Source organism: Meleagris gallopavo, chromosome 21 (assembly GCF_905368555.1).
Source record: "Meleagris gallopavo chromosome 21, MGAL_WU_HG_1.1, whole genome shotgun sequence".
Classification (NCBI taxonomy): domain Eukaryota; kingdom Metazoa; phylum Chordata; class Aves; order Galliformes; family Phasianidae; genus Meleagris; species Meleagris gallopavo.
In genome coordinates, this window is record NC_139424.1 from 1,118,244 (window position 1) to 1,144,026 (window position 25,783).

At 44.3% G+C, this 25,783-nt stretch overlaps 1 protein-coding gene across 1 annotated transcript in view; it reads right to left on the bottom strand.

The window, feature by feature from the left end:
* The window catches only part of GALNT17 (polypeptide N-acetylgalactosaminyltransferase 17), a 185,420-nt gene that overhangs the window by 46,494 nt on the left and 113,143 nt on the right, over window positions 1-25,783 (bottom strand). The window contains exon 6 of the mRNA XM_085240767.1: window positions 21,657-21,774. Coding sequence (XP_085096893.1) covers window positions 21,657-21,774 — 118 coding nt within the window. The remainder of the gene's footprint in view (window positions 1-21,656; window positions 21,775-25,783) is intronic.

Sequence of the window (25,783 nt, forward strand, 5' to 3'; positions counted from 1 at the left end):
TTCTCCATCGATTTTATTCCAAATTCCTGAAATCTGGGACACAAGGGGACTTTGTTACCAGCGGTGAGGCTTTCCCTGATGTTCCAGCCCATGAGCATCTCTGTAACACAAGGCTCACACGGCTTTGCCTGGAGGAGATGAGCTGATTCCTCCTGAAACACTATTTCCACAAAAAAACCCCACACTGTTTAGTGCTTGCAGTGCCATCATTAGCAGCACCGTTGTTAGTTTTTACCATCTTTCAGAGCGGATCTTTTAGGAGCAGAATCACACCGTCATAGAATCATAGAATTATTCAGGTTGGAAAAGACCTCTAAGATCATCCAGTCCAACTGTCCAGTTGCCATCAATATTGCCCACTGCCCACATCTCTAGTGCCACATCCCCACCGTTCTGGAACACACCTCCAGGGTTGGTGACCCCACCACTCCCTGGGCAGCTGTGCCACTGCAGCACCGCTCTTTCTGAGAAGGAATGTTTCCTAATATCCAACCTGAACCTCCACTGGCACAATTTAAACACATCACTTCTTGTCCTATCTCAGAGGCTGACCCTAGAGTAGCAGTGTGCTCTTCCTATCAGAGAAATGGTTAGCTTTCCCACTCTTTCTAAGCTCCCCGGATGCTGTATTCCAGTTCCCAAAAGGTGATTCCCTTTCAGGAGTTTTCTCCAGCTTTCTAATTTCCCAACACATTAATTTCTGCTATTAATAATCACTCACAGCATCTGATTGCCTGTGCAGCATTTGCCACTTAAAAGGATCTCACATGTATCAAACACACTTTCTTGGGAAAGCATTTGATCTTGGGAACGTGCAGTGCCCTAAATTGCAGCGAGTCCAGCTACATTAGCTCTCCAGGGCTTATGCCTGGTGTGCAGTAAATATATGGCTTTAGACATATCCACTTCTGATCTTAAATCAGAGGAAGAATAAAAAAAATAATCCACTGAAGATGGGAAGCTTGGGAAGATGTGGTGACTGAAAGCCTCCTTTGTTTCGAGGCTGAGCTGGCTCTGAACCAGAGCTCTCTTTCTAGAGACGGAGAAAGCAGTTAATTTGTTCTGCTACTAAAAAACAGATTAAAGTGCAAGGCTAAAGCACTGTAAATAACATCATGTTCCTTCTCAAAGCCAATCAAATGGGTGCATAAAACAAGCAGAAACATTTTAAAATTCAAACGGAAAAGGGAAGAAGGCTGAATTTGCACAAGGCAGACCCTGCTTGGGTCCTTAAGTATTTTTCCCTCTGGGGTAGAAGCAGGAGCAACCTGTCCTCCATTCGGAAAACCCTCACACAATGGCACCTAATCCATCCTTTCAAGCTTTTCTTTCTTTCAAGTAATTACTGAGAGTTTGCAGCGCATTAATTTGATGGTAGATCTCATCTATACAGTATGCTAAAAACTCAAGCAGAAATCAGTGCTGAACGCCTCTTCCCTCTGATCTGCCCAATTCTGGCAGTGCTGACAAAAGATAAGGGCCTTTTTCACATGCAAGTAGGCAAGGTACTCAAACACAGAATCTCACCTTAAATCACACCAAGGGCTGGGTGAACAACACACAGGGAACAAATTACCCACATTAGGCAACAATTTTGAACTCTTCTCTCCCTATGAATTGCCACATGTTGATATTATAAACCCATAAAATACGGGGGACAGTGTGGGTACAGCAAAATGCCCTCAGGTATGGCCAGAGCTATGTTAACACACACTGCACATGTGCCGTGTGAATGAGCAGAAGGGGTTTAGCAGCTGATGAGGTGTCACACGTAGATGCAACCAAAGCCAGACAACGGTGCAGAAAGTGTTTAGTAATCCTCCACACCACGTCTGTACAAATACAGCTCTGTAATGTATGGCCCTTCCCTCCCTGGTAGACTAATGGAAAACCAAGCTCGCCACTTTGCATTTCATTTGAATCACAAGAGACACTTCAGGAGGTAACAAATTGAACCAATTCTTGCCCTGTATATTTTCACAACAATAATTTGCTTTACTTTATGCAAAGAGTGTCATGAATATGTATTCCAACAGCAGCTCCCATAAATCAGAGCTCAGGGTGAGCATACAGCACGCATCTCCTCAATTAGAAACCTGCCTTCCCTGGGGATGAAGCGGACGGTTGGTGGAAAAACACCAGGAGCCACTTTGTCTGCAGCAAAAGACTGAAGCAACGCTTTGCTCCATCGTGGCTGTGGTTGCCCTTTCCATGCTCCCTTATGACCTGTTTTATAACTGCAGTGTATTGTCCAGCCCCAGATATTCACATGTCATGGATGTATCAGCTTGTAAAGCTCACCATAGCAAAAAGCACTTCTTTAAAACAGCACTGCTCTGTGACATCTGGCCCAACCATAGGATGTGATGCAGACACGCTGAGTCTCCACTTCTCTCCAGACTCTCCCAGGTCAGAACAATGCCAGGCAGGGCGATGACTTCTTTTTTTTTTTATTTTATTTTTTTTCCCCACAGCATTTTTATGTAAACAAGAAATATTTGTTAATGTAATGTATTTCATCCAGAGACCAAACATAAATGATGACAACAATGACGGAGAGAGACAAGTTCATACAAAGAGGCGCTGCAGCTATTCACATTAAATTGCACCAGCTGCTGTAGTCTATGCAAAACCCAGCCTAAAGCTTCAGCCTGGCTGACACAAGGTGCTCTCATAGCTTTTAGAAATGAAAACCTCTTACCGTGACACTCCCAGTCAGGATGTGGAATCTCACAGTATCTTTTTCCCTAAAAAAAAAACACCTCCAGTTGCATCTTCTGCTTGTTACAGAAAACCTGAGCAGGTTGTGCTTCTCCAAGAAGCCCAAGCAGCAGAGAGAGGGCAGGAAAGCCCCAGCACAGGTGCTGCAGGGCAGTTCAGCTGTTTGGAGCTGGCTCTGATCCCAAGAATTGACATCAACACCTTTGCAAACAGTTCTCAAGCAGCCCCAAGCTCATCACTAGCTGCTGGTCACATGCACAATTGCAGAGTGGGCTCCAGAGACTTCAGCAAGTATCAAAGGGTGTGAATCTACTGCAGTAAATACGACCTACAGAAGTGCAAAGGACTTTTGCTATCACCAGCATCAACCTAACCATCAAATGGAAGGCCCAGTTCCAACAGACCAGTGGTTTGACTCAGAGACCATCCACAAGCATTACCCCAAGGCAGTAGCAATTACCAAAGCAGAAGCCAGAAGACTGACAGAACATTCGTGGAAAACAGTTACATCAGCCTCACCCAAGGGGGTTATTTTCTATGTCACGAGTGGGCAGAAACCACACGATTTCCAAGTACCTGGAGAGCAGGACAAGGCTGATGCCATGCGACTCAATGGGGATGTTCTTACCACAAGCAGAAGGTCAGGACAACCTGCACAAGGATGAGCCAATGGGATCATACAGGAAAGCCACGTGCCTGCCCACGTTCTATTTTGCTCTTCTGCCTTGCAGAACAAAAGGAAGAGCCTGCTGCTGGATGCAGTCCCCCTGGAAACTAGGAGAGCTGAGGAATACTTTCTGGATGCTCGAAAGATTTCTTGAATGGTGAAAATCCAAAGCTTTGGATTTCAGTGCTGCATGCTCACCATCATTCCTTCATCATCAAACAGCCTTGGCAATAAACTTTGGTTCTGCAGTCCTTTAAATTCAGCAATACTGCACCATCCTAGGACGTGCTATTAATAACGATGAACATCTCAGAGATCTGGGCATCACAGGTAATACCACATCCCATTTCAACAGAAAATTTCTACCTACTGTGATGATAACCAAGAGAAATAGGAAAATGCCTGGATAGAGATTGCCTTTTTATACATGAGAAACTCATAAAGACAGCGCTTTTACTCTATTTTATGTTTTAAGATTTCACCTTAGCCAATGCCAAGGAGTTGCATTTTCTGTCTGCAGGTTATTTATTGTGGATCAGTTTGGAAAGCAGGAAAGCAGAAAAATGGGCATTTTCTACCAACTTCAGTTAGTACTTGCTGCCCTATGCATGTTTATAGGAAAATACATCTGCTTACTCCTTTAAGATCCAAACGTGCCATTTCCAGGACATCACCATAATTTAAGCAGCAGTTCTTATGCAATGCGCAGGAACTGCAAGGCAAGATGTTATGAAATATGTTATATATTTGTACATGCTCGGGAGGAACATTCATTCTCTTTAAATAGCATTGCATTTCAAAGAAACTGAGACAGGAAAGACTGTCACTATCTACAGTGAGGGTCTGGGAACTAAGCTTTTATGGGCAGGTCCTCCCACCCCTGCAGACAGAGCCCTGCACAGAGCAATCCCCAAAAGTGCACTGCTGCGTTTGGCCAGAACTGGTTATCCAAAACAGGAGGCAAATCAGTAGGGCAGAGGATGAACCTCACGAAGAAATACCAAATTTTGGTGATAAAGGCAGTGCCAAAAAGCACATTTGAGATGATTGCTCCAACACCTGCACCTCCACAGCTCCAGCGTGGGTGCCGGTGCTACCTGAACATCAGCTTTCAGACCAGCACACATCTTTATGGCACATCTAGACCTCCCTAAAGTGGTTTAAAAGGAAAACGCTGACGCACGAGCTCCCGCTGCAGAAGCAGGGTGCCAAATGGGAAATTTCCACAAATGGAAACAGACAGAATCTTTGAGCATCTCTATGAGTGATGTCGTCAAGGGTCAACTGAGGAGCAACGGTGAGAAAAGACAAAAATCAAATAGGAAAATCTGCAACGCCAGTCAGTGCTGCGATGGGCTGGCAAGGACAGCAGTGAGGAGGAGGAGGAGGAAGAAGGCAGGCCCTAAGCTGATTAGCAGGTGGAAGGCAGAGGGTGAGGGGTTAACACACAGCATGCTCCCAGCAGTAGAAGGGAGGACACTGCCTGCCTTGACGATGAAATGAGCGCAGTTTTGACAGATCTGGGTCTGCTGTGCTTAACCTCTCCTGCGAGGAGATTTTGAGCTGATTTGCTCTGTCAGAAGGAATCATTCCTGGCTGCGGAGCGTTTCCCTGCATATCATGATTTAGCTGGCGGCAAGGCGCAGAAACAACTCAGAAATTACTTGCTGTAAACTTGTGTGCATCTTTCGGGCTTTATGGCTTTCCCAGAGCTGTCCTATAAACACACACAGGCGTTGTGGAGTGAGGACATAAAGACAGAGGTCAGATGAGGACTGCACGATGCAGCTGTTCTCAGCAACCCCAAACGTGGGTGTGCAGCCCATGCAAACACCCACAACAGGAGTTCAACAGGATGCACCACTTCTGATTATAAAGGACACATCCCCCTCCAGGATTTTCCAGTGAAAGGTTCAAGAGGAGACCCTGAAACAAGGAGGCCCAGAGCTGCAGCACTGCATGGCCACAGCCCTATGCTTCCAAAGTGGCATCACTTTGGTAAGCACTGAGAAATGAATGGAAGCATGCGGTGGAAGATGCCTGAGTAAACCAAGCAGGGATAACATTCAGGAAGTCTTCTCTTTGCCTTCAGCCAAATTCAAGGGAGGATTCTGAGATGTGAAGCTGGCAGAGGTCAACGGCCTGTGTTTGGTGAGCCTGGACCTTAAAGCCCATCCAGCCCCATCCCTGCTGTGGGCTGGGTGCCACCCACCGGCAACCTTCCCCATGCAGGAGTCCCTTCATGTCCCCTATTACCCCACTGCTCCTCCCTTCCAACCCAAATTCCTACCTTCCCAGACACATGGCCTGAGCTATGCAGCATGGGCAAGATGTGGGCAGCCCCAGCCATGTCCTTGTTTTGCTCAGCTCCTCTCTCAACAAATTCCTGCATACTTGCTGCCTTTCCAGTTACCACTGGCACAGAGGTGGTCTTTCCAGAAGAGGAGAGACTGTAGCACCCGTCCCCAAAGAAAGGACAGAGCAGAGGGCTTCATAAAGAGGATGGACAAAAACTGGCAGAGAAATCAGTGGGGCACATAAAACCCAACAGCTGATGTATGTTAACCATAACAGTATTTCTCCATTTAAAGCACCAGATGTCTTCAAAGTAATGTTAATTGAGAAACTCGCATGTGTGTTTGCTCCTGAGAGCTACAGACCCTTCCAGGTGATGACCAGGAGCATTGGTACAATGGGTTTTTCATGCTCTTCAGTCGACATCATCAGATACTCTTTATAGTCTACTCTATTTACAAGATACACATTTGCCAAGAGCTAAATGCTTTCAACGAGAATAATCTACTACACACTGCTCATTTGCAATGAAGTCCTCTCCTTCCTTTACAGCGATGCTTGCCAGCAATGAAAGCAGCTGGTCTCAAAATGCTCCAGGACTTCCTCTTAACTGGAATTGAAATATGGAAATTCAGGGGAAAAAAAAAATACATTCTCAAGGTGTACTCTTAAGTCAGAAAATCTGCAAAAGCAATATCATTCCCTTAGCGCAACATCCAGAGATCTTCAGCCTTGGCTGAGGTCTCCTACAGCTACCAAAAAAATATTCTCCTCTCTCCCAATTTACATTAATTTACACCAGCAGGATGAGTGCGACGGAACACACGGCTCTACCAGATATAACATTAATTTATCTACAGTTCAGGTAATGGACCGAAGGGGTGTGCGCATCTGCTTGAGGCGCACGTAGCATCAATCACTACTTCAAATGCTGCTATAAAACCAGGAGTTTATGAACGCCTGTTGTTTCGTTAATCATTTTATTTCTGAAAGCTGCACATTCAAAGTCGGATCAACTTTAGGAGAAAAAGGAGAAGAGACGTAATTTTATGAGAAGGAAAGAAATAGCTTGGTCGTGTATCAGCATTACAGTTCCCTCTTCTAATGTTTCAACATCTACAGAAATTTAAAACCCTCTCTGTATCTTCCTCTCTGCTCTATAGCAATGATTGCCTTTAGATATATACACCAGTTACAGCAATATAGCTGAAAATGATGAAATGCCATAGGCATTTTATTATGCATTCAAGTTTTTAAGACTTGGATTAAAACCACATTGCAGAAGCCTGGTCAGTAAAGCTGAGAGAACTTCTGCAAAGATTGCAAAACTGACAATTTTCCATTTCACACTGAACATATCTTCCCCGTAAATGGTACAGGTCTTCTAAATTCAATACCAATAAGCACATTTTTCCCCTTATGCAATTCACAGAAAGAGCAAAGCAAATCCATTACACACACAGAGTACTATACCATGAACTTTCCACTTGAAATCTAAGCAGAACATACAGCTGAGTTCTCTGGCCTGATGCAAGATCTCTATCAAAGATGTTTTGCTCACCAGCAATTCAACTCCAAGACCTCCTGCTTGCACTGGGGACCAGAGTCAGTGCTGGATGCCCCTTTAGTCAGCACTGAGCTTGAACACTAGGAAAATAAATTACTGAATGGTAGTTTCAGCTGAGGAGCTGACCATCCTAGTACTGTTACTGAATGTTCTCCTTGTACCATGCAAGTGATAATCCCTGAACAACTGTTTGCCCCTCTCATGTAATCTAAGTAGACAACAGAACTCTTGTAGAAGACATGACAAGAGACTCCTCCACGTATTTAAAAGCAGCAGATGATGTAAATGAACAGTTCTGAAAGGCTCTCCGAATGGTTCACTTGGCTGATTTTTGACTGTCAGCAAAAATTACCATTAAGATGTCCTGCTTAAGAAGGTCTGCACTCCTGCAGTTTGTACAAATCTGAGTAACCGAGACCTCCTAGGAGGCAATAAGACAGGTTTGTTTTCTAAATAATTACTAAGTCTTTCATATTTTGATACTTCTTTTCCACAACCTTAGAACCACTTAGAAATGCATCATCAGACAACAGTAGGGCCCTGCAAGCAGATGCAGGAGTTGCCCAGAGAAGCTGTGGATGCTCCATCTTTGAAGGCGCTCAAGGCCAGGTTGGATGGAATCCAAACTGAGCTGGGGGGTGGAAACACTGCCCATGGCAGGGGGATTGGAACTAGATGATCTTTAAGGAGCTCTCCAACCAAAGGCATTCTGTGATTCAGCTAATCTTTGGCCAACAAGTCAGTAAGAGACATTCCCTGATTGTGTATGCTCATTATTAATGTAAAACAGCAGGGAAGTGATGCCAGTTTCTAACAAGACAGTGTCAGACCCTTGTGGGTGCCCTGATAACTCTTCTGGTCTCAGCCCCTCGGCCACAGATGCTCATGGCTTTGGGTAGAGTTGCAAGAAGTCCTTGATGGGAACAAAAGGGCGCGGGAGCTGTCAGGATAATTCTGTGCAAGAGCTGGAAGATCAGAGAGCTCTGCGTATTTTTCCAGCTCTGGGTTCTTCAAATTGTGTTGAAAGGAGACATCTGTGATGGCCATTAAAGCAGGCGAGAGAGGAGCCCCTGGGGCAGAAGAAATGTGTCATCTCCTGTGACTCACCACCTCTAAGAACCCACTGGAGATGCCATGGGGAAGCACAGATGAAAAGGAAACAAAGCTTGCCAAAATACAAGTTCACCAGAACGGTGAGATATTACAGGATCTGGAGCTGGCTGAGCAGAAACCAAAGCTACAAGGAGTGGTTTCTATATGTTCACAGCCAAAGCCCAGGGCTGGCTCCCAATGCTGGAAAAATCCAATGAGGAACATGAGCCTTCTACAAACCCACACTGAGTTTCAAGTATCAATGGCCAAAGGTAGTGTTTTCATAGAATCAAAGAATGGCTTAGCTTGGAAGGGATCATCAGGTTCCAACCCCAGTGTCACAGGCAGGGCTGCCAACTGCTAGATCTAGTACCAGATCAGGTTGCTCAGGGCCCATCCAACCTGGCCTTGAACACCTCCAGGGATGGGGTATCCACAGCATCTCTGGGCAGTCTGTGCCAGCACTTCACCATCCTCTCAGTGAAAAACTTCCCCCTGACATCTAAATACAAAACAAAATTATTTATGTACATTTGTATGGTTTTAAACCCTAAATCCCAGGAAGGAGAGGGGATATATTTTAATTCTGGATGCAAATCTTTGCATTTGTTTATGACTCTACAGGTCCAGCCCAAAAATGGACATCTGATCTTCAGGTCTGATTTTAGTTCTCTCTCCTGGATTTCACCACTGCTTGCAGGGGACTGGGAAGGGCAAAATGCATCCCCTCCACATAGAGGACCAATGGAAGTCTCAGGGGGATGTTCCACACTTGGAGACTTGGACCAGTTCTCTCCGTCCATTCTCCCATTTCTGCAGTGACAAAAGGGGCAGGCACCACAGACAAAGAGAGCAATTGGGGTTAATACAGACACATCTGTGCTGTAGGATCCCATCAGCAAAAGGAGAATATTGAAAGGTATCTGCCTTTGGTGGAGGGTTAACATCTCTAGAAGGAAAAGACAGAGTACAGAGCTACCACTCACAATGTCTTTGCCAGCAATGTTTACGTTAGCACTGCTTAAGCATTCTAAGTTACAGCACCTACCCAAGGAGGTCACCATTTAATACCCAGCCTAGATGCTTCATTTGGAAAACAAACAAAATGCATCCTCAGAAGCAATTATAAAAACACTGATAAGCCCTTGGCACAATCAATACTTGAATGACACCAAAGCAACAAATAAGACAAAAGACACAGAGGAGGCTGTTTGCCCAGTGGGTCGGTGATGAGAATGCTGCCCTGAGATCGATCAGATGTACCTGGAGCATCCCCACCATTGGGTGTCCTGGCCACGGGGGAGCAGGCAGGGGTCACAACCCCAAGGATCATTTTCCTTCTAAAGAGATCACACTGCAGGCCAGTGTGGGAAGTCCTTTGCAATGTGCTGCTTTGGGCATTCTAAGACCTTCAGTCTTAGTAAAGCAGAGCAGTGGGCTTAGAATTCCTGTTTTATCACTAGGTTGAGTATAGTTCAAATGTGAATTCATATCTGTGATTCTGTGATTTAATTACCCCTCTCTGTTTAACTCTGTGGCTTTACAGAATGAAATCCCCATTCCATAAAAATAAACCTGGGTTCTGTTTGCCCGAGGCAGATCTAGACTGTTATCTTCTCTATAGGATTACATATGAATTCTTCATTAGAAGCTGCATTATTTGCAGCAGTTTCTGCAGTGCTGGGAAATTCTGATTCTCTTTCTCATTTTAGTCCCAACACTGAGCTTCAAAGCACAGATCTGATACTGAGGGACTGCAGACAGCACAAAGTGGTATCTCTCAATAAAGCAAAAATGCAAAAGAAAGTGATCTCAGCATGATTGATGACTTCACTTCATTTGCATATGCCCACGAGCAGTACTTTGGTTAATTAATACGTATTTTGGGCCTGTAGATGAATATGAAATAATAGGTTTGTTATTGCAGCTGTAGGTATAAATTCATTCAATGAACAGGTTAGTTTACTTCCTAATGTCTCCTCATATCCTCTGTGCAAATAAGACAAAATAACTCCCCAGAAGGTGGTGAGACATGGCAAAATCCAAGAAGGATGTACATACATTTTAAAGCTACACAGGTTAATTAGTTCATAAAACAGAAACTGTTTGGAGGGAAGAAATGACAAGCAAAAAACATTTTCTTCCAACAAAAATAAGGCTGCCTATTTCATTTTGCAGATATTAACCCTTATGGTTCAAGTTCAGCTCCAGAGGGCCCCCATCCAGAAAGGCACTTAAGAAGCACTTATATTTAAGCAGGAGCTTTTTTTTTAAGCTCCATATGCTTAAAAGTTGAGCAATTTGCTGGAGCACAGCCTATGTTGTCAAAGGTGGAATTTCATTTTACTCAATGACTGGCCTCAGCAGCTTCCTGCGCTGGCTGATTCTAACCAGTTTGGGGAGAAATTGGATGCTGAAAGTATTGCTAAAAGCCCCAGTGCAGGGAAAAATACAAATATACACTTTCACTCCCTGGTATCCAATACCCGAGCGTCTGAGTTCTTAGGTAAAGCCAAGGAAGCTTTGGTCAGACACCTGAACCCTGACAGAATCTGAGGATGGGATTTGGCTGACAGCTTAATACCAGCCTGCAGTGCAGACATCAAACTGTGACATTTTCCACTGCCCTGGGACTCCTGGGAAAACCCTGAAGTCAAGGAGATAAATGAAAACCACGCCGTGTTACTGGGGTTAACCACCCTTTAGGCATTACAGCAGCAGTGCTCCACAGCCATTAGATCATCTATGAGATGATTGTCTAGCTATGAATAATAAATGTAGCACGGGGAAGCAAAAAGTTCACTGCTGTGATAGTACTCACTCTGCAGGGAGCTCTGCCTGCAAATGTTGTTCAAAATGAGTCCCACAGAGCACCACCTCTGCAGTCTCCACCGAGCAGCACAAGGACACAGAAGACTGAAGGATAAATGCACTGGGAAACATAAATCATGCCTGGTTGTTTCCATGTTATTCTCCATGATGCATAGGGCAAGTCTCAAGCAATGGCACGTCAAGGGAGGCGCATCTGGGCTTTTGCTAAGCACAAAAGGAAAGAGAAGACTTACCCAAAGTGCTGTAGGAGGTAAATGATAAGGTCCCAGTGAATTTTTCTGAGAATTTTGCTCTCCCTGTTGCACTGATGCGGTGACTCAAGTCTGCAGGTACCGAAAATGCTGTAGAAAAGCTGAGTCAATCAATCTGATACGATGATCAAATAAGCTGATACTTCACACCGCTGCTATTAATATTGCCAGTGTTCAAAGACACTCAACACGTCACACAATGCAACTCCTACCCCAGCCATGCTTCACATATGAAAAAGCTACCTTGAATATGGTAAAACAAGCAAAGGAAGCTCAAGAGTATGTGGGACCTGCTCTGGTCAGAGCAAGCCATAGGCTGGATACAGTACAGCGTGCCAAAAGCAGAGACCTTCCAGGGCTTTCTGCAAAGTTTCAGAGCTGGGCATGATCTTGTACCAAGCATAACATCCGTACTGAGTATTTTACATCTGCTTTGTACTCACTGCATGCTGGAGCTTGTGGCAGCACAACAGCAAACGATGCCCAGTAATACTGAAAACAAAAGGTCAGAGGCAGGTGACTGGCATATGAACATGTGGGACCACATTTCTTGTTCTTGGAGGACCTAAGGTACCTAAGGTACCTAAGGTGAAAGAATCCATCACACCTGGCAAAAGCTGACAAATGAAGGTGATGTAAAGCAATCCCAATGAGTAGCATGCCAACCACAAATGGATTCCGATGTTCAAGGGAAAGCTGAGGTGGGCACAAAGGATCTTCCAGCAAAAACAGGATGCTACAAGGGCACTTGGAGGAGGCAGGGGGGATCCAGGTGGAGAGGGCTTCTTTAATTTTAGTTTGAGCATGAAGCTGCAGTTGCTACAGGGCTAGGGCAATACTTGGTAATTAGCACTTTTATTGTTGCTGCTACCTTCTGCTGACTCAGAAATGCACATGGTCTTGCCATCACCATCAGGCTGCCAGTTGCCTTTCAGCATCACCAAGGAGTTCAGATGAACATGAAATCCAGCTGGAATGGCTGAGAGCTGAGGCTGTGATTACAGCAGGGGTTCTCCAAAAACAGTGGTTTTGTTTGTAAAAACCAACGGGTTTGACCTGAAAATCCTTGAGAGACGATGACTGCAAAGCCTTATGGAGACACAGAACACACTCAGCGCTGGTTGGGAATTGGTTGGGAATTTCTTGCTACAAGCTTTTTGGCTGAAAAGGATTATAACGGCATTGATTACATTTTCATCAGGAACAATCCTTAGGCCTGTAGAACAGTCTACAGTCAATGAATAAGCCTTAGCCTTATCCACAGTATGATGGTATCAGACCACTCCAAGGTCTGAAGCCACCTGCACACCAGAGATTGCAGAGATCAATAAACCCAACCATGTGGTTCTGGATGATGTAGGGAAGAGATCGGTGCATCCCACTGTCTTAGAAAGTGCATTACAAGTGAGGCTTTCTCATAAGAAAGGACAGATGAAAAGCAAAGATTAACCTTGCCTTCCCACTCATGATGAGCAGGGAGCTTTCTGAAAGCTTTATAAACATAATGGGATGAAAAAAAAAAGCATTTCTCATCTCGGTTTATTATGAGCCTCATTTATTGGTGTGTAATTTCATGTCAATTTCTCTCGGTATTTCCCAAGTGTGCTTTCTGTAAGAAGACAAAGTTCAGTTTGGCTTGGAGTTGGTTTTCAGGAAGATACAAGCCTGTTTTTTGTTTTATGGGGTAATTTATACTCCAGACATCATAGGCACACGCACAGAGTAAACGTGCTGCTGCTCACCTTGTGTAGTGAAGACTGAAAGAAGAAAGCAGATTTCAGAGAACTACTGTTTCAGGGACCCAGAAATACTTAAAGGACTGTTGTCCTCCAGGGAGCAATGCTATAAGTTTCAGGGGGCCTAACTTGGCTGCACCTCAGCAGTTCCTGAGTGAAGCTGCCAGGCACTCAGAGCCAGCAGCATTTCGGCTCATGCATCATCCCCCCATTATGGGGAACTCAGTGCTGGAAATGTGAGGGAGGATGAGAAGGGATGTCCCAAGCTGCTTCCACTCAGCAGGGCCCAGGAGGCCCATGAAGAAGCAAACCAATATATCAGTTGGAAAGCTAAGGAATTCTTCTCTCAGCTGCTCATGCCTATCGCTGTTGATAAGAGGAGTTAAGTAATTAATTTCTGTGCAAGAACAGAGGGTGAACTCCAAAGCATGGCGATGCCAAGCCTTGGGACCTCACCTGAGCCAACGTCTTTACCCCCAGATGTGACATCCTGTAGTGAATGACAACAAAACAAGCTGCCCCACACAATCCTTGACATGCATGCTGATGTGTGAAAGCCGGATTCCACGTGTCAGTGTGCCCCTGCCCAGCCAGCCAAACAATCCCCCCTGCTATGGGAAAGCTGAGTGGGACTGTGGTGCAGGCATCTTGCCTCACCTAAAGCAGCCCAGGCATTCCCCTCTGGGGATGCTGGAGCGTTGAGGGAATATGGACAGGAATAGATGCATCTCTGATGCGACAAGAAGGGAAGAGTGAAAATTCAGAAACCCCGAGTGAGAATGGAAAGGGCTCACAGGGTGGGTGTCACACACATGGAACACAGCATGTGACAGAAAAAAAGCAACAGCCTCTGTCCTGGGGATACTGGAGATGCCAGACACTGAGATATGGGCAGGGTGCGAGCACATTGCCCATGGAGCCTCTGGAGCAGCCTCACCTGACAGCACCAGCATGGTCCAAGCCCCACTGTGACAAATTCAGTGGAAGAAACAGCATGGAAGGCTCTGTCCAACGAAAGCAGTGTTGGGCCAACCAAACTTCTCCCTCAAAAGCACAAACAATCCAACCTTCTGAGAGTCAAGGAGCCTCCACAGCCACATGGCCTTCGCAGTAGCACTGCTGGTTCCTGCACTGATCTTCACATTGGTTTTCTCCACGCAGGCCCAGGATGATCAAGGTGAGCTCCAGACCAGTGTTAAACCAAGGTCTGGTAGATCCCTAACTGTGCTTGCTAGAGGCAAGCATCGACCCTGTGAAAAATCAGTAAGAAGCTGATGCCTGCCAGTTTCAAGGAAAGATAAGGCATAGCTGGGTCCTAAAATGGATTTCTTCATCCACCAGTCAATCTCGTCCACGACACACAGCTCATTGCACATGAGGAGTTATCATCTTTCCCAGTAAAGATGATCGGTGTCTTCCCGGCATAAAAATCAACTTGTCAGTAAAAACATTAGAATCAAGTGGGGTGAAAAGAATGGTCCCTTTCCCCTCTTTCAGCGGTAACAGGCAGGGATGACAATTTATTTTCTATCAAGAGGAAGGAGAGAGGCAGGAGCGCTGCGGCTGCCTGCAATTCCTTTCCCCAAGGAAGGACAGCTCGAAAGCGGACGGCACTGCGGCGCTGATCAGAGCTCTGCAGCTCCCCGTACCGAGGGTTAGAACCTGGTTAGGAAATAATCAAAACACAGCTCCATTTCCATGGAGATAGGTTTGATGAAAAAGCATCTGTACAGTTTGGAAAACTGCGCCAGAGCTTCTTATAAAGCATTTTTAAGCACCTACAGTAAATACGGAGCTGACAACTAAAATGCCAAACATAGGATCTGAAGTCATACTTGCACTGATTTCTGCTCTTAAAATAAATGCATGCAATGATTGGATATTGTTCAATGGTGGTAATATTTCTTCCAACCACACAAAAATCACTCTGTAGAGCAAAATCAACTTCCCTGGCAGGGATACAGGTACACATAAACAGACTGTGGCCATACACAAAGGTAATGCATTACCGGCGTATCACTATTTCTAAAGCTATATTTCTAAGACCTTTACCAAGGTCAGTCCTACTCTGCTTCTTACTTTCTTCTGAGTTAACTCAATTTTCATTTGGAAAGAGCCCTAAGCCTCAATTTCTAAGTGGATTTTGGTTCCTGGCTGATAAAATACTTTTTAAAAGCTAGTCTTAAGTTTCTATTGTTGGCAGGTTTAGGGCTTTTTGTGCGTTTCTTCTTTAAAATGCTTCCTACACTTCAGGATTCCCTGAGGCTTTGGAAAGCCACAAATTACACCCAGGTTTATGCCCCCAGCTTTTCTAACAGAGTTCTGCCCCAAGATTTCTCAGCCCTTCCCCTATTGCCAGTGCCCCTCCTGAGCATCCCCCACCACCACTGCTTTCTCTGCATCATCAGCATCCAACACCATTGTGAAATTTAGGTTTCCTCAGCATAAATTTTCAGAAATTTCAAAAGAGGGGGGATATTTGAACAGTACATACACTCTAGGTAAGCAACTGATAGCTGATAAAGTCACCCCAAAGTGTTCAACCAGCCAAAGGCAACCAGAAACATGTCAGTCCATGCAGTGACACCTCCTGCAGCTCGACCAGAGAATAAAGCCTGGGAGACATCTTGCTTCAAAATCCACCTCTAAGTCAGAACACTAGGCCAATTTGTCCCCCCACTTTCCAAATAAACTATTTGCTGCTGCACGTGTAACTTCATGACTAATTCAATCTCAGCAAAATTAGGTGCAGATGGGGAAAAAACCCCTGCACACCATGAGAAACTCAATTCAAGCCTAACTACTGCATCTCAGCAAACCCTCACAAGCCTAATAAAGCCTTATGAATAAATTACATGCTTTTCAGCCTTCTATTTTTCAAAATGATAAAAAATGTAGCAAAGCATCAGCACAGATCTGCCAGACTTGACCAAACCCCATCCTGCACTGGAGAAACCGTAATTCACAGCCCTGCACTGATGGACGAGGCGGCTCAAAAAGGATTTCAGGTGCTGCCTGCTGTGAGCTATCTCTGTCTGCACCCAGACTTTAATGCATTAATCAGCAGAACTGAAAGGGAGGCATTTGAGGATGATCAAAGAAAAAGCCCCAGTGAAACACACTTTGAAAGACAGCAGTAAGCACACGTCGCAGAGTCAAAGCGTGACACCCAGTATTGGATGTCTGCACATTCGGTTGGTGCTATAAAAATAAATTCCATCCTAACAGGGCATATTTTCAGACTTTGATGACAGGCACTAACTATTTCAGTATTAGGTTCGTGCAGTAAAAACCTAGCCAAATATTCACGCATCCCTGTGCTTCCTGTTACACTTGCATCCACCACTCTTCCACTTCAGAGACTGGGTACAGGCTGCCCTTCCTCCACACAGTCCCAGGCCCAGCACAGCTATGGATGTTAGAATCATACAATCATAGAGTCATGAGAGTTGGAAGTGACCCTTAAAGGCCATGTAGTCCAACTCCCCTGTAACGAACAGAGACATCTGCAGATGAAACAGGTGCTCACAGCCTGGTCCGAATGTCTCCAAGGACAGGGCATCCACCAAAGAGGAACTCTTTGCTCTAAATACCCTACCTATATTCTCCTTAACAAAAAGATACAACCATAGTTTTATGGAAAACACATGCAGAAGAAGTCAAGCTCCCTTGAGAAGCTTAAGTATATCTGTTTGATGGCTTTCCTTTTTTTTTTTTTTTTTTTTTTTTTGCATCTGAGGGCCTGACCCTCTCAACATTTCAGCATATGAATAACCACACTCATGTAAACAAAACGGGCTCCTTCATGGATGAAACAGACACAAGTGCCTTTGTACATTAAAAGGCTATTTAATCTACCTTAAGAGTTTCCAAAAGATGAAAGGATGCACTGTACCCTCTGGGAGAGGATCAGTGTCGTTGCCAATGCAGTGGGGTCACTTAGGTGACCACGTGGCTGGGGGATGAAAGTGTGGTTATTAAGGAAACCACTCCTAACAACAACACGTTAATGCTCTCAGTGCCCCCATTTGCTACTCCAAGCTCGATGATTCAGCCCTCACAGCTACACAGGGATGCAACTCTGCCCGTTCTGTAGACACAGCTGTGGGTTTGGGGGCACTAAGTCTGGGCTGATGAACCTAGCTGACAAACCTGGGGGACACGCTGTTCTTTTCCTCTGGAAATTGGTATAAAAAACCCAACCCGAGCTTCAGACAATTTAAAATTCATAATAAAACGTAGCTCCAGTCAGTTACTAAACCTCAAAGGGATCCCCGGATTGTGCTTTTCTTAATGAATTCAATAATCGATTCTTACTATACAAATAAGGTGTGGGATGGATCAGCTAATAAGCATTCTCAGTTAATTGCTTTCTTCAAGTGACAATTCGTACAAATGATACCATCAAAGGAGTAATAATATCCTTATTGATTAAATTAATCTCTGAAAGACAACTCAAATGAGTTTAATTAGCAATGCATGACAGTAGAACAAAATACTCTGAAAATAACCTTGTAACCCATCCCAGACTTGAAATCATGGCAACAGTCACGCAAGAGCCCTTTGCATCTTTATTCAAACAGACACTCACAATTTCACGGAGCATCTTTAGCGAATGTCTGTGACTAACCATGAACATACACGAAACCCTTTGTGCAGAGAATCAGCGAGATGCTGCAGAAGCAGTCTGCCTGTGTTGTCATTCAGTCCCTAAAAGCCACAAACAGGCTTAAAATAAAATAAAAACTCTCAATGAAAGGAGGTGGTTGGAGAAGGCCCTGTGTCAAAATGGACAGACGGATCCAGGGCAGCACCAACGCTTTCAAGAGACAGGAATTGGGCACCAGGTTCACAAAATCTGCTCAGTGAAGCAATGGGTTGAAGAGACTGGGTGTAAGCTTGGATTTGGGAGAGCAGTTGTTTGCTCTGGGGCCTGGGGCTTGTGCTCCAGGGATGGGTAGTGGGATCTCGATGAGACAGAGTTGTCCATGTTTCCATATTCCTGTGGTAGGACTGAGACCAGGTCAGTGATAGGGGCCATGGCAATTTTTCAGGAGATGTTTGTGCTGCTTAGCTCCTTCTGATGAGATGTGAGGCTATTTGAAAGCTACAGACATTTCACAGCTGGAAACTGAAGCTACATATTCCACCAATACAAATGGGAGACAAAATCCTATATGCCACATCCCTACTGCAATGAAATGAAAAATATCCTCACGTTACAAGTCGCATTCCCATGGGTAAGGAACACCCCAAGAGATGTAGTAAGATGAAGTATGACTTCACTCTGGTGCCATTCTCTGATGTTGGGAGAAAAATGCAAGCCTTCTCGCATCCTTCCCACGCTGATGAGTAATGGCCTTAAGCTGCACCAGGGGAGGTTCAGGTGGAGCATTATGAAAAATCTCTCCTCAGAAAGAGTGATGCTGCAGTGGCACAGCTGCCCAGGGAGTGGTGAGGTCACCAACCCCGGAGGTGTTCCAGAATTGTGGGGATGTGGCACTGAGGGACGTGGGCAGTGGGCATGGTGGGGATGGGTTGGGGTTGGTGATCTTGGCCTTTTCTAACCTGAATGATTCTCTGTGGGCTCCATGCAGCCAGCAGTTTACCCAGTTGCAGGCACAGGGAGGCGGTTTCCACCAACACTCTGCTGTTGGGAGGCATTAACTCAGGGACTGGTTGATCAAATATGGGGTCCTTGTGGCTGTCAACACAGTGAGAAAGACCTGGAGCTTATAATATGATTGCAAGATTGCAAGGCACACTTTGGAAAAAAAAAAAAAGTGTTGAAAATCTCTCTGTTGAAATATTAGCCTACACCACCTAGCTTAGCAAAGACTTCTGTGCTCTCTGCCAAGAAAAGGAGAATTAGAGTTGATTCTGCCTCAGGAAGTGAAGGAGTGGACATCAGGGACAAGAGGAGAGAATAAGCACAGCATTCTGGAGAGACTCCAGTGATAAAAGAAAAGACAATACAAAGAACAACATGTTCCCCATGTCGGGGCCAAAGCTACCCGTGAGCAGAACAAGAATTTGCCTAGGGCAAGAACACGCTTAATGGCTTTATTATTAACTGAGCAACCCAAGGATGCTCCCCAGCATGTAAGGGAAAGCAGTGAGCCCGGAGCTACCTCATGAATGTGAGCAATGGGGTTTGGGTTTTTTAAGTGGCTCACACAGAAATGTTCTCATTGAGCTGACCAAAATCAGCAACTGAAAGTGCGATCTGCAAATATTCCCCTACACAAAGATGCAATACAACAGATATATATATTCATGAGACTCTTGTGTAGTATCAAGCCTCGGCCCTCCAAGGTTAGGACAGTCTCCTCAATTATTTATTGCATTTTGTTATTCAGATTACTTACCTTTAATTTTAGCATTAAAAATTATGCTAAAACTCAGTAAAAAGCTTGTGGTTTTGCCTGAAACACTGTAATTTTTCAGTTTTGTTCTCAAAGCCTCAATGGGTTTATTATCTCATTTTTGTTCTTTGAGCAATTTTTTTTCTAATACAAGAATAATATGTTTTTAAAACTGCCACAATTCTCAGGATGGAATCTGCGTCACCATCAAAACAAAAATAAATCCTTTCTGTACATATTTTTCATCTGAGAATCACTACAACAAACATGGAAGCATCAAATTGCTTCTCTGACTGCAGCCAAAACAAACAAACAAAAACAGCAATAAAAGCTTCGACATTTTATATTCAAATTGAACCTTTAGGAAAAGATTTGGTTCCATCAGAGTCACACATTACTGATGACGTGAGATGGTTGTTACAGACCCTGGCCATGGAAGGTCGCAGGCATGTGGGGAAGGGCTGACAATCTCTGAGCTGCAGGATGACTGGAAAAAGCTTAAATCCATCTGACACCCCGAGTTCTGTGTGAAACCATAACAATTCTCTGCTTCCTTATACAGCCAACGATTAGCCCTGGGTAAACTACTTATAAACAGAATCTTACTGTACAGCAGAAGTAAAAATATCTGGCAATTGTAAACAGAGCATCTATGGGAGCTCTCCCCTCAACATGAGCTACCTGACAGTGGCCAACTTACGTTACATGGGATCACTGTGCCAAGAACTCCCAGTTGCCCAAAGATGTCACTTGCACTGATTTTAAAAGCTCAGGGATATTTGAAAACCTACTGCCTAAAAAGGTTGATTTCCTAAATATTTTGTCTATTCAAAACCACCAATATTTTTAAAGTCTTGACCAGAACATGCAGTGCACGCGTGTGCAAGAAGCAGGGAAACACACAGGCTGCAAACACAAGCCTGGGTGAGTCACTGGGGGAAGAGAGGAAGAGAGGGATTATCTTTTTCCAAGAGGATGTTTATTGCATGGTTCTAAAAAGTTCAGCACGTGAAAAAGAAGACGACATATGTTCCCCAGTTGTCCCTGAGACATCATCTTATTTTTCTAGTTAAGAAGCCAATCTTCCATGAAATCCCCCCAAAACCTAACAGATGGGTTAAATTATTAATTGTGAGAAGACTAGTTCCATAGTGATGATATTAAAAAAAAACCATAGATAAACAAATTAGGATAGTCACAAGAGAAGCTTAGTTTGGAGCTGGATCTCTCTAGACCCAGGAAGCGAGCTGCATGATGATACACAATAATCACTTCATATGGAGAAGAGCTATGTGGCATATTTAAAGCCTTTAATTTCTACTCCCTTGTTTAAATGAGATTATTGCTCCCTGTAGCCAATAACAATAGATTTTTAAAGTTTCTTTTGATTTGCCAGCAAAGCAAATATCCTCTGGTAAATCTATGAACTGAACAATGATTTTTCATTTTTACAACAGCACAGTCAATTCAATTTTCCAGCTATAAGTCTCAAGTCTCTCCCTATCAGCCTTTTAACATACAAGTACTGTACTCCAAACCATGTCTGGAAAAACCTCCACAGACTTTTCCATCCCAGGTTGCTTCTGTACACAGAATTCATTGCTTATGAATCACTTCACTGTATGTACACATTTGAATCACTAAACTCCGTCTAATATTGCATGCAGCAATCAAGTGATGTTGTCACAGTAGATGCTGCAACGAGGAACGTCTCGTGGATTTATTGAGGAAACTCTAAAAACATGGCTGTTAGTGTTTCGCTTTTAAAAGCTTTGCCTATTTAAGAATACATTTTATTTGCAACTGCTAAATGCTTCTATGATATCTTCTTGATATACTCACAAGAGTCCCACTTCCACCCTAAAACAGCGCCATATTTCTACTGATATTGAAGGTATTTATGGCTTAGAGCAGCCAACGTGACAACTTGACCAAGGTCAGTTTATACTGCCCCCAAAAATTGCTCTCACCCCTGAAAACAAGTCATTTTCACCTTTAAACTCAAATATAAATTCTTTAAAGCAAGCCAACAATTCACCTGAAATGTTTTAGTAACTGTGTTAACCTGCTGAAGTTTTGCTTTTGGTTCCTTAAGTAATGCTAGATTCTGCTCACAGCTGTGGCACAAACCTTGATGCCGAGCTCTATGTTCTCCCCTCCATACACGTCCATCCCGGGGTCAAGGAGCCCAATCTCTCCAAAGAATTTCCTGTGCACAACGAAGGAGCAACCGATCATCGCTGGCGTCCTGTACGAAAAGAAAAACAACAGAAATGCAACAAATTATTGATAGCTTTCCACCTTCAGTGGACCAAGGGGACCATCTTTGGGTTTCCATTCCCCCTGCGCAAAGGAAATAAAACACTGGTATTTCCTTCATCTTATTCTGTTCCAGCACATCCAGTAACAGAGTGGACTTCGGGACAGATATTAGTATTCACGAAAAGAGGTCTCTACTTAGGATCTTTATAATATATCATGAAGGCATTGCTATCAGCTATAGAGGAGCACAAAACAGAAGCAAATCCTTTAAAAATTGAGGACAACTGCTTGCAGAAACGTTGCTGGGCCTTTTGCCGAGTCCCACCAACACCTACAGTGCCTGAGGTTAGCTGGAGATGAAGTTCTCCCACTCACCTGTGAACCCCCGTGCCCTCCAGCTCACACTGCTGCAGGAGCAGCCAAGCAGTGCCCAGGCAAGGAAAATAACAGAAAAAAAAACAGGAAAGGTCCTACCAATACCAATGACATCAGTGTAACAGCAGAAAGATTGAGGAAAAACTCAGTGTCAGGGGTTAATTTATAATAACCATGCAATTTCAAGGACGGGGTAGGTGGTGGTGATAACTAAGCACCCCTGCTGCCACATGCACATAAAGCAGCCCTCCCTCGTTGCTTTGCAAAACGCTGGACTGCATCTCCATCTGATACAGCTTCCCTGAGAGGAAGATGCTGTTCTGATCTCTGCAAGCTGAGATCACGTTTCAGGGCATTTTGTGAGTGGTTAAACACTTGTGACCCTGTCTGTAAAATTACACTTTGCTACAGAGCACGGCACTGAACAAAGCCATATCGTTGTGCCCCTGCTGCTTGGGGACACACTAATCTGTTGTGGTTATGGTATGCAGAGAGCTTACTCCCCAGGATATTTTCTATACTAAAATAGAAATATAAAAACCATTTGCTCCTTTAACTTGCTTTTGTTTCAAACCATGCTGTAAAGAAAAAGAAACAGCACAAGTATCCAACTGGAAGGATCAGCAGGGAGGAGATGAGGAATTTTGCAGGTTAAGGCTTGCCAAGATTCTGCTATTTGCTCAGGACCCCTCCTGCCCACACAAAGCAAACAAAATGATGCTGCTTTGAGCAAGGAGAACCATACAGGACAGCTGGTCCACCACCTCTGCATTCTGAGGACCTCACGTGATTTGGAGCAGGCTTGCATGCTAGGGGGTTGCACGCGTGTCTGGGAATTGCATTCACTTAGAAAAGCATGATTTCTGGAGGAAACTTGTTTCTGAGGTAGAAACAGGGAAACAAGACTGCAGATTTTAAAGAACAGCCTCCCAGCCCTGGCTCAAAGCACAGCTCATGGGCTCTCCGTGCTGTGGAGCACACCGAAGGCTGAGCTGAGCAACCAGCGACTGCAGAGGGGGAAAGCATCTTCAAACATACCCAAATGTGGCTCACAGGATCAGGCCCATGCTCAACCCTGCCATCCACACTGCACAAAACACCCACATCTGCGAGAGGAGCCACGGATGAAGAGCTGTAGCCACTTAAGTATTATTATTTATAGGCTTTTTAATACTTTTAATAGACTGGTAGAACAGCTGAATGCTGCTGCCATATTAAATGAGTCAACATCAGAATCCATCAGAGGAGTTTTTCCAATAGATTTTGTCCCTGACAGCCAGCTCACTTTTCCTTCCCATAAGCAATGTAATGCTTCATGATGCACTGCCACTCCAGTACTTAAGATTTCCATTTTCCTGCTTTATTTGTAGCAAGTTAGCTGCCATTAGTAGAAACAATTCTTTTGAAACGATAAGCACATTAGAGATGCCAAATCTAATAGCTCCGTTATCCTAGATCACCTGCTGCAATTAAAAAGAAGTTGCCCTGGTTTTATACAGAGCAGCCACAACCCAGCCCATGGGGAATAGATGTGGGGGACAGAGGGACCTCATCTGGAGCACTGGGAACTCATCCCCAGATCAGCAAGGTTTTCAACCCTCAACAGTTGAGCATGGAAGCTTGACTGGGTAGGGATGAGGAGCCCAGCTCACTCACAGGATGTGCCACGGTGGCATTTGACAACAAAATGATAACCTCTCGGCCAAAGGGTTTTACCAATACAAATTGAATAACCTTATTTTTCAACAACATTACAGAATCACACAGGATCACAGAATGGCCAGGGTTGGAAGGACCTCAAGGATCACGAATCTCCAACTCCCCTGCCACAGGCAGGGCCACCAACCTCCCCATTTAATACCAGCCCAGGCTGCCCAGGGCCCCATCCAGCCTGGCCTTGAACACCTCCAGGGATGGACGGGGCATCCACAGCCTCTCTGGGCAGCCAGTTGGCCGTTTCTGAAAAGACAAATTGGAAAGGACCACGAAAAAGAACTTCTCCAAATTGCCAACACCAGCCCTCGACTGCTGCCCAGGAAAGCTTTTCTTCATCATTATTTTGCAACATACCTTCTCTTTATAGACCAAAGAGTCCCTGATCTTTTCAGAAATGCTTGCAGAAAAAGCCTGATGGGGATTTTGCAACTTCACCTTCACATTTCCCTCCTCTTCATTTTCCTGTGCTTTCTGTTTTCAACAAACGACACCACAAAGCATGCAAAGCAGCGCTCCCGAGCGGATCCGAGCTCCCTCAAGCAATACAAATTAAGTGCTACATTCTTCTTTGTAACAATGCCTCCATATTTAATAAATGAGAATCATGCAATGCTCAACTATTTAAATAAAAACATCATTTGATTTTGCAGTAAATCCTTCAAAAAGGTAGACGCTTACAATAACAGCCCATCCGCCACGAAATTATGGCCTGCAGACAAAGAGCTGATAAAGCCTCTTGTTTCTCTGCCCCTTAATTAAAAGCATTAACACAGTTTGTTTTTAAAAATCACACAGCTCAGCTCAGCTCAATGCATTTGCTTGTCCCGATCGCTGCGCTCGCTTTAATGAGAAAGGAAAAGCAGAATTTGGCAGGAAAGGATGAACAGAAATGTTTAGCACAATCGTTGTGTTAGCATCCAGAAATCCAAGCCTTAGATCCTTGCCATTATTTCTGTTGGCTCCTCTATGCTGCAAGTGACAGAAGGTCAAGAAGAACAGCTTTTATGAAATATCCTCAGCGTGAATCTCTAAATAAAGATGAAGAAGGTACAGAGGAAAACATTTATCCTAGTCTATTAAGTTACGTTAATGGTCTTCCTTTCTTTAGCACACAGTTACCATCTGATGATTAAAAAGTCTCAAGTAGATTGCTTCTTCAATTCAAGGAAATTAATTTTCCTACACAACTGGATCTTGCTTCCAATTTTATGCTAAAGCGCAAGTTATAAAATATGTAGAAAAAAAGATACAAAAAAAAAATAATAATTGGTGGTCATACAGGTGCAGGAAGGCTGAGAACTTTAAGAATTTGCTTGGGCACCCAGTTCCCACGAAGGCGCTGTTATGATCAGTGTCAGTCACAGAGCTGCTCTTCCCACAGCATCCCAATCCCAAAGCTTTAGGAGACAGAGCACCAAACACAGCACATCTGTGATGGTCTTTCACCCCATGGAGGGGCATCCTCTGCCACTGACGTCTCTGTTTGCCACTCTTCACTCAACACATGAAACTCAAACATCATGTATTGCATTTTGAAATCTAAGACTTATACAAAATATGCACTATTTTCCTCTTCTGCTGCCTGTCTGTACCTCTGTGTTCCAACTGGGGGTCACTGCTGGGAGCCTCATCTCAGCAGGAAACAATGAAGCCCAAAATTCTCCTTGAGGAGAATCAACTCCTCACCTGTGCTGGGTTTGTGCCTGGATCCCACAGTGACCATCCAACAATCATCACAGAATCAAAGAATGGGTTGGAAGGGACCTTTAGTTCCAACTCCTTGCTACAGGCAGGGACACCTCCCACCAGACCTGGTTGCCCTTTATGCTCTTTGGAGAGCTGAAATGCCTTGGAGAGCTGACATCACACGCAGATAACATCAAAATTTTCAGTTATATTAACAA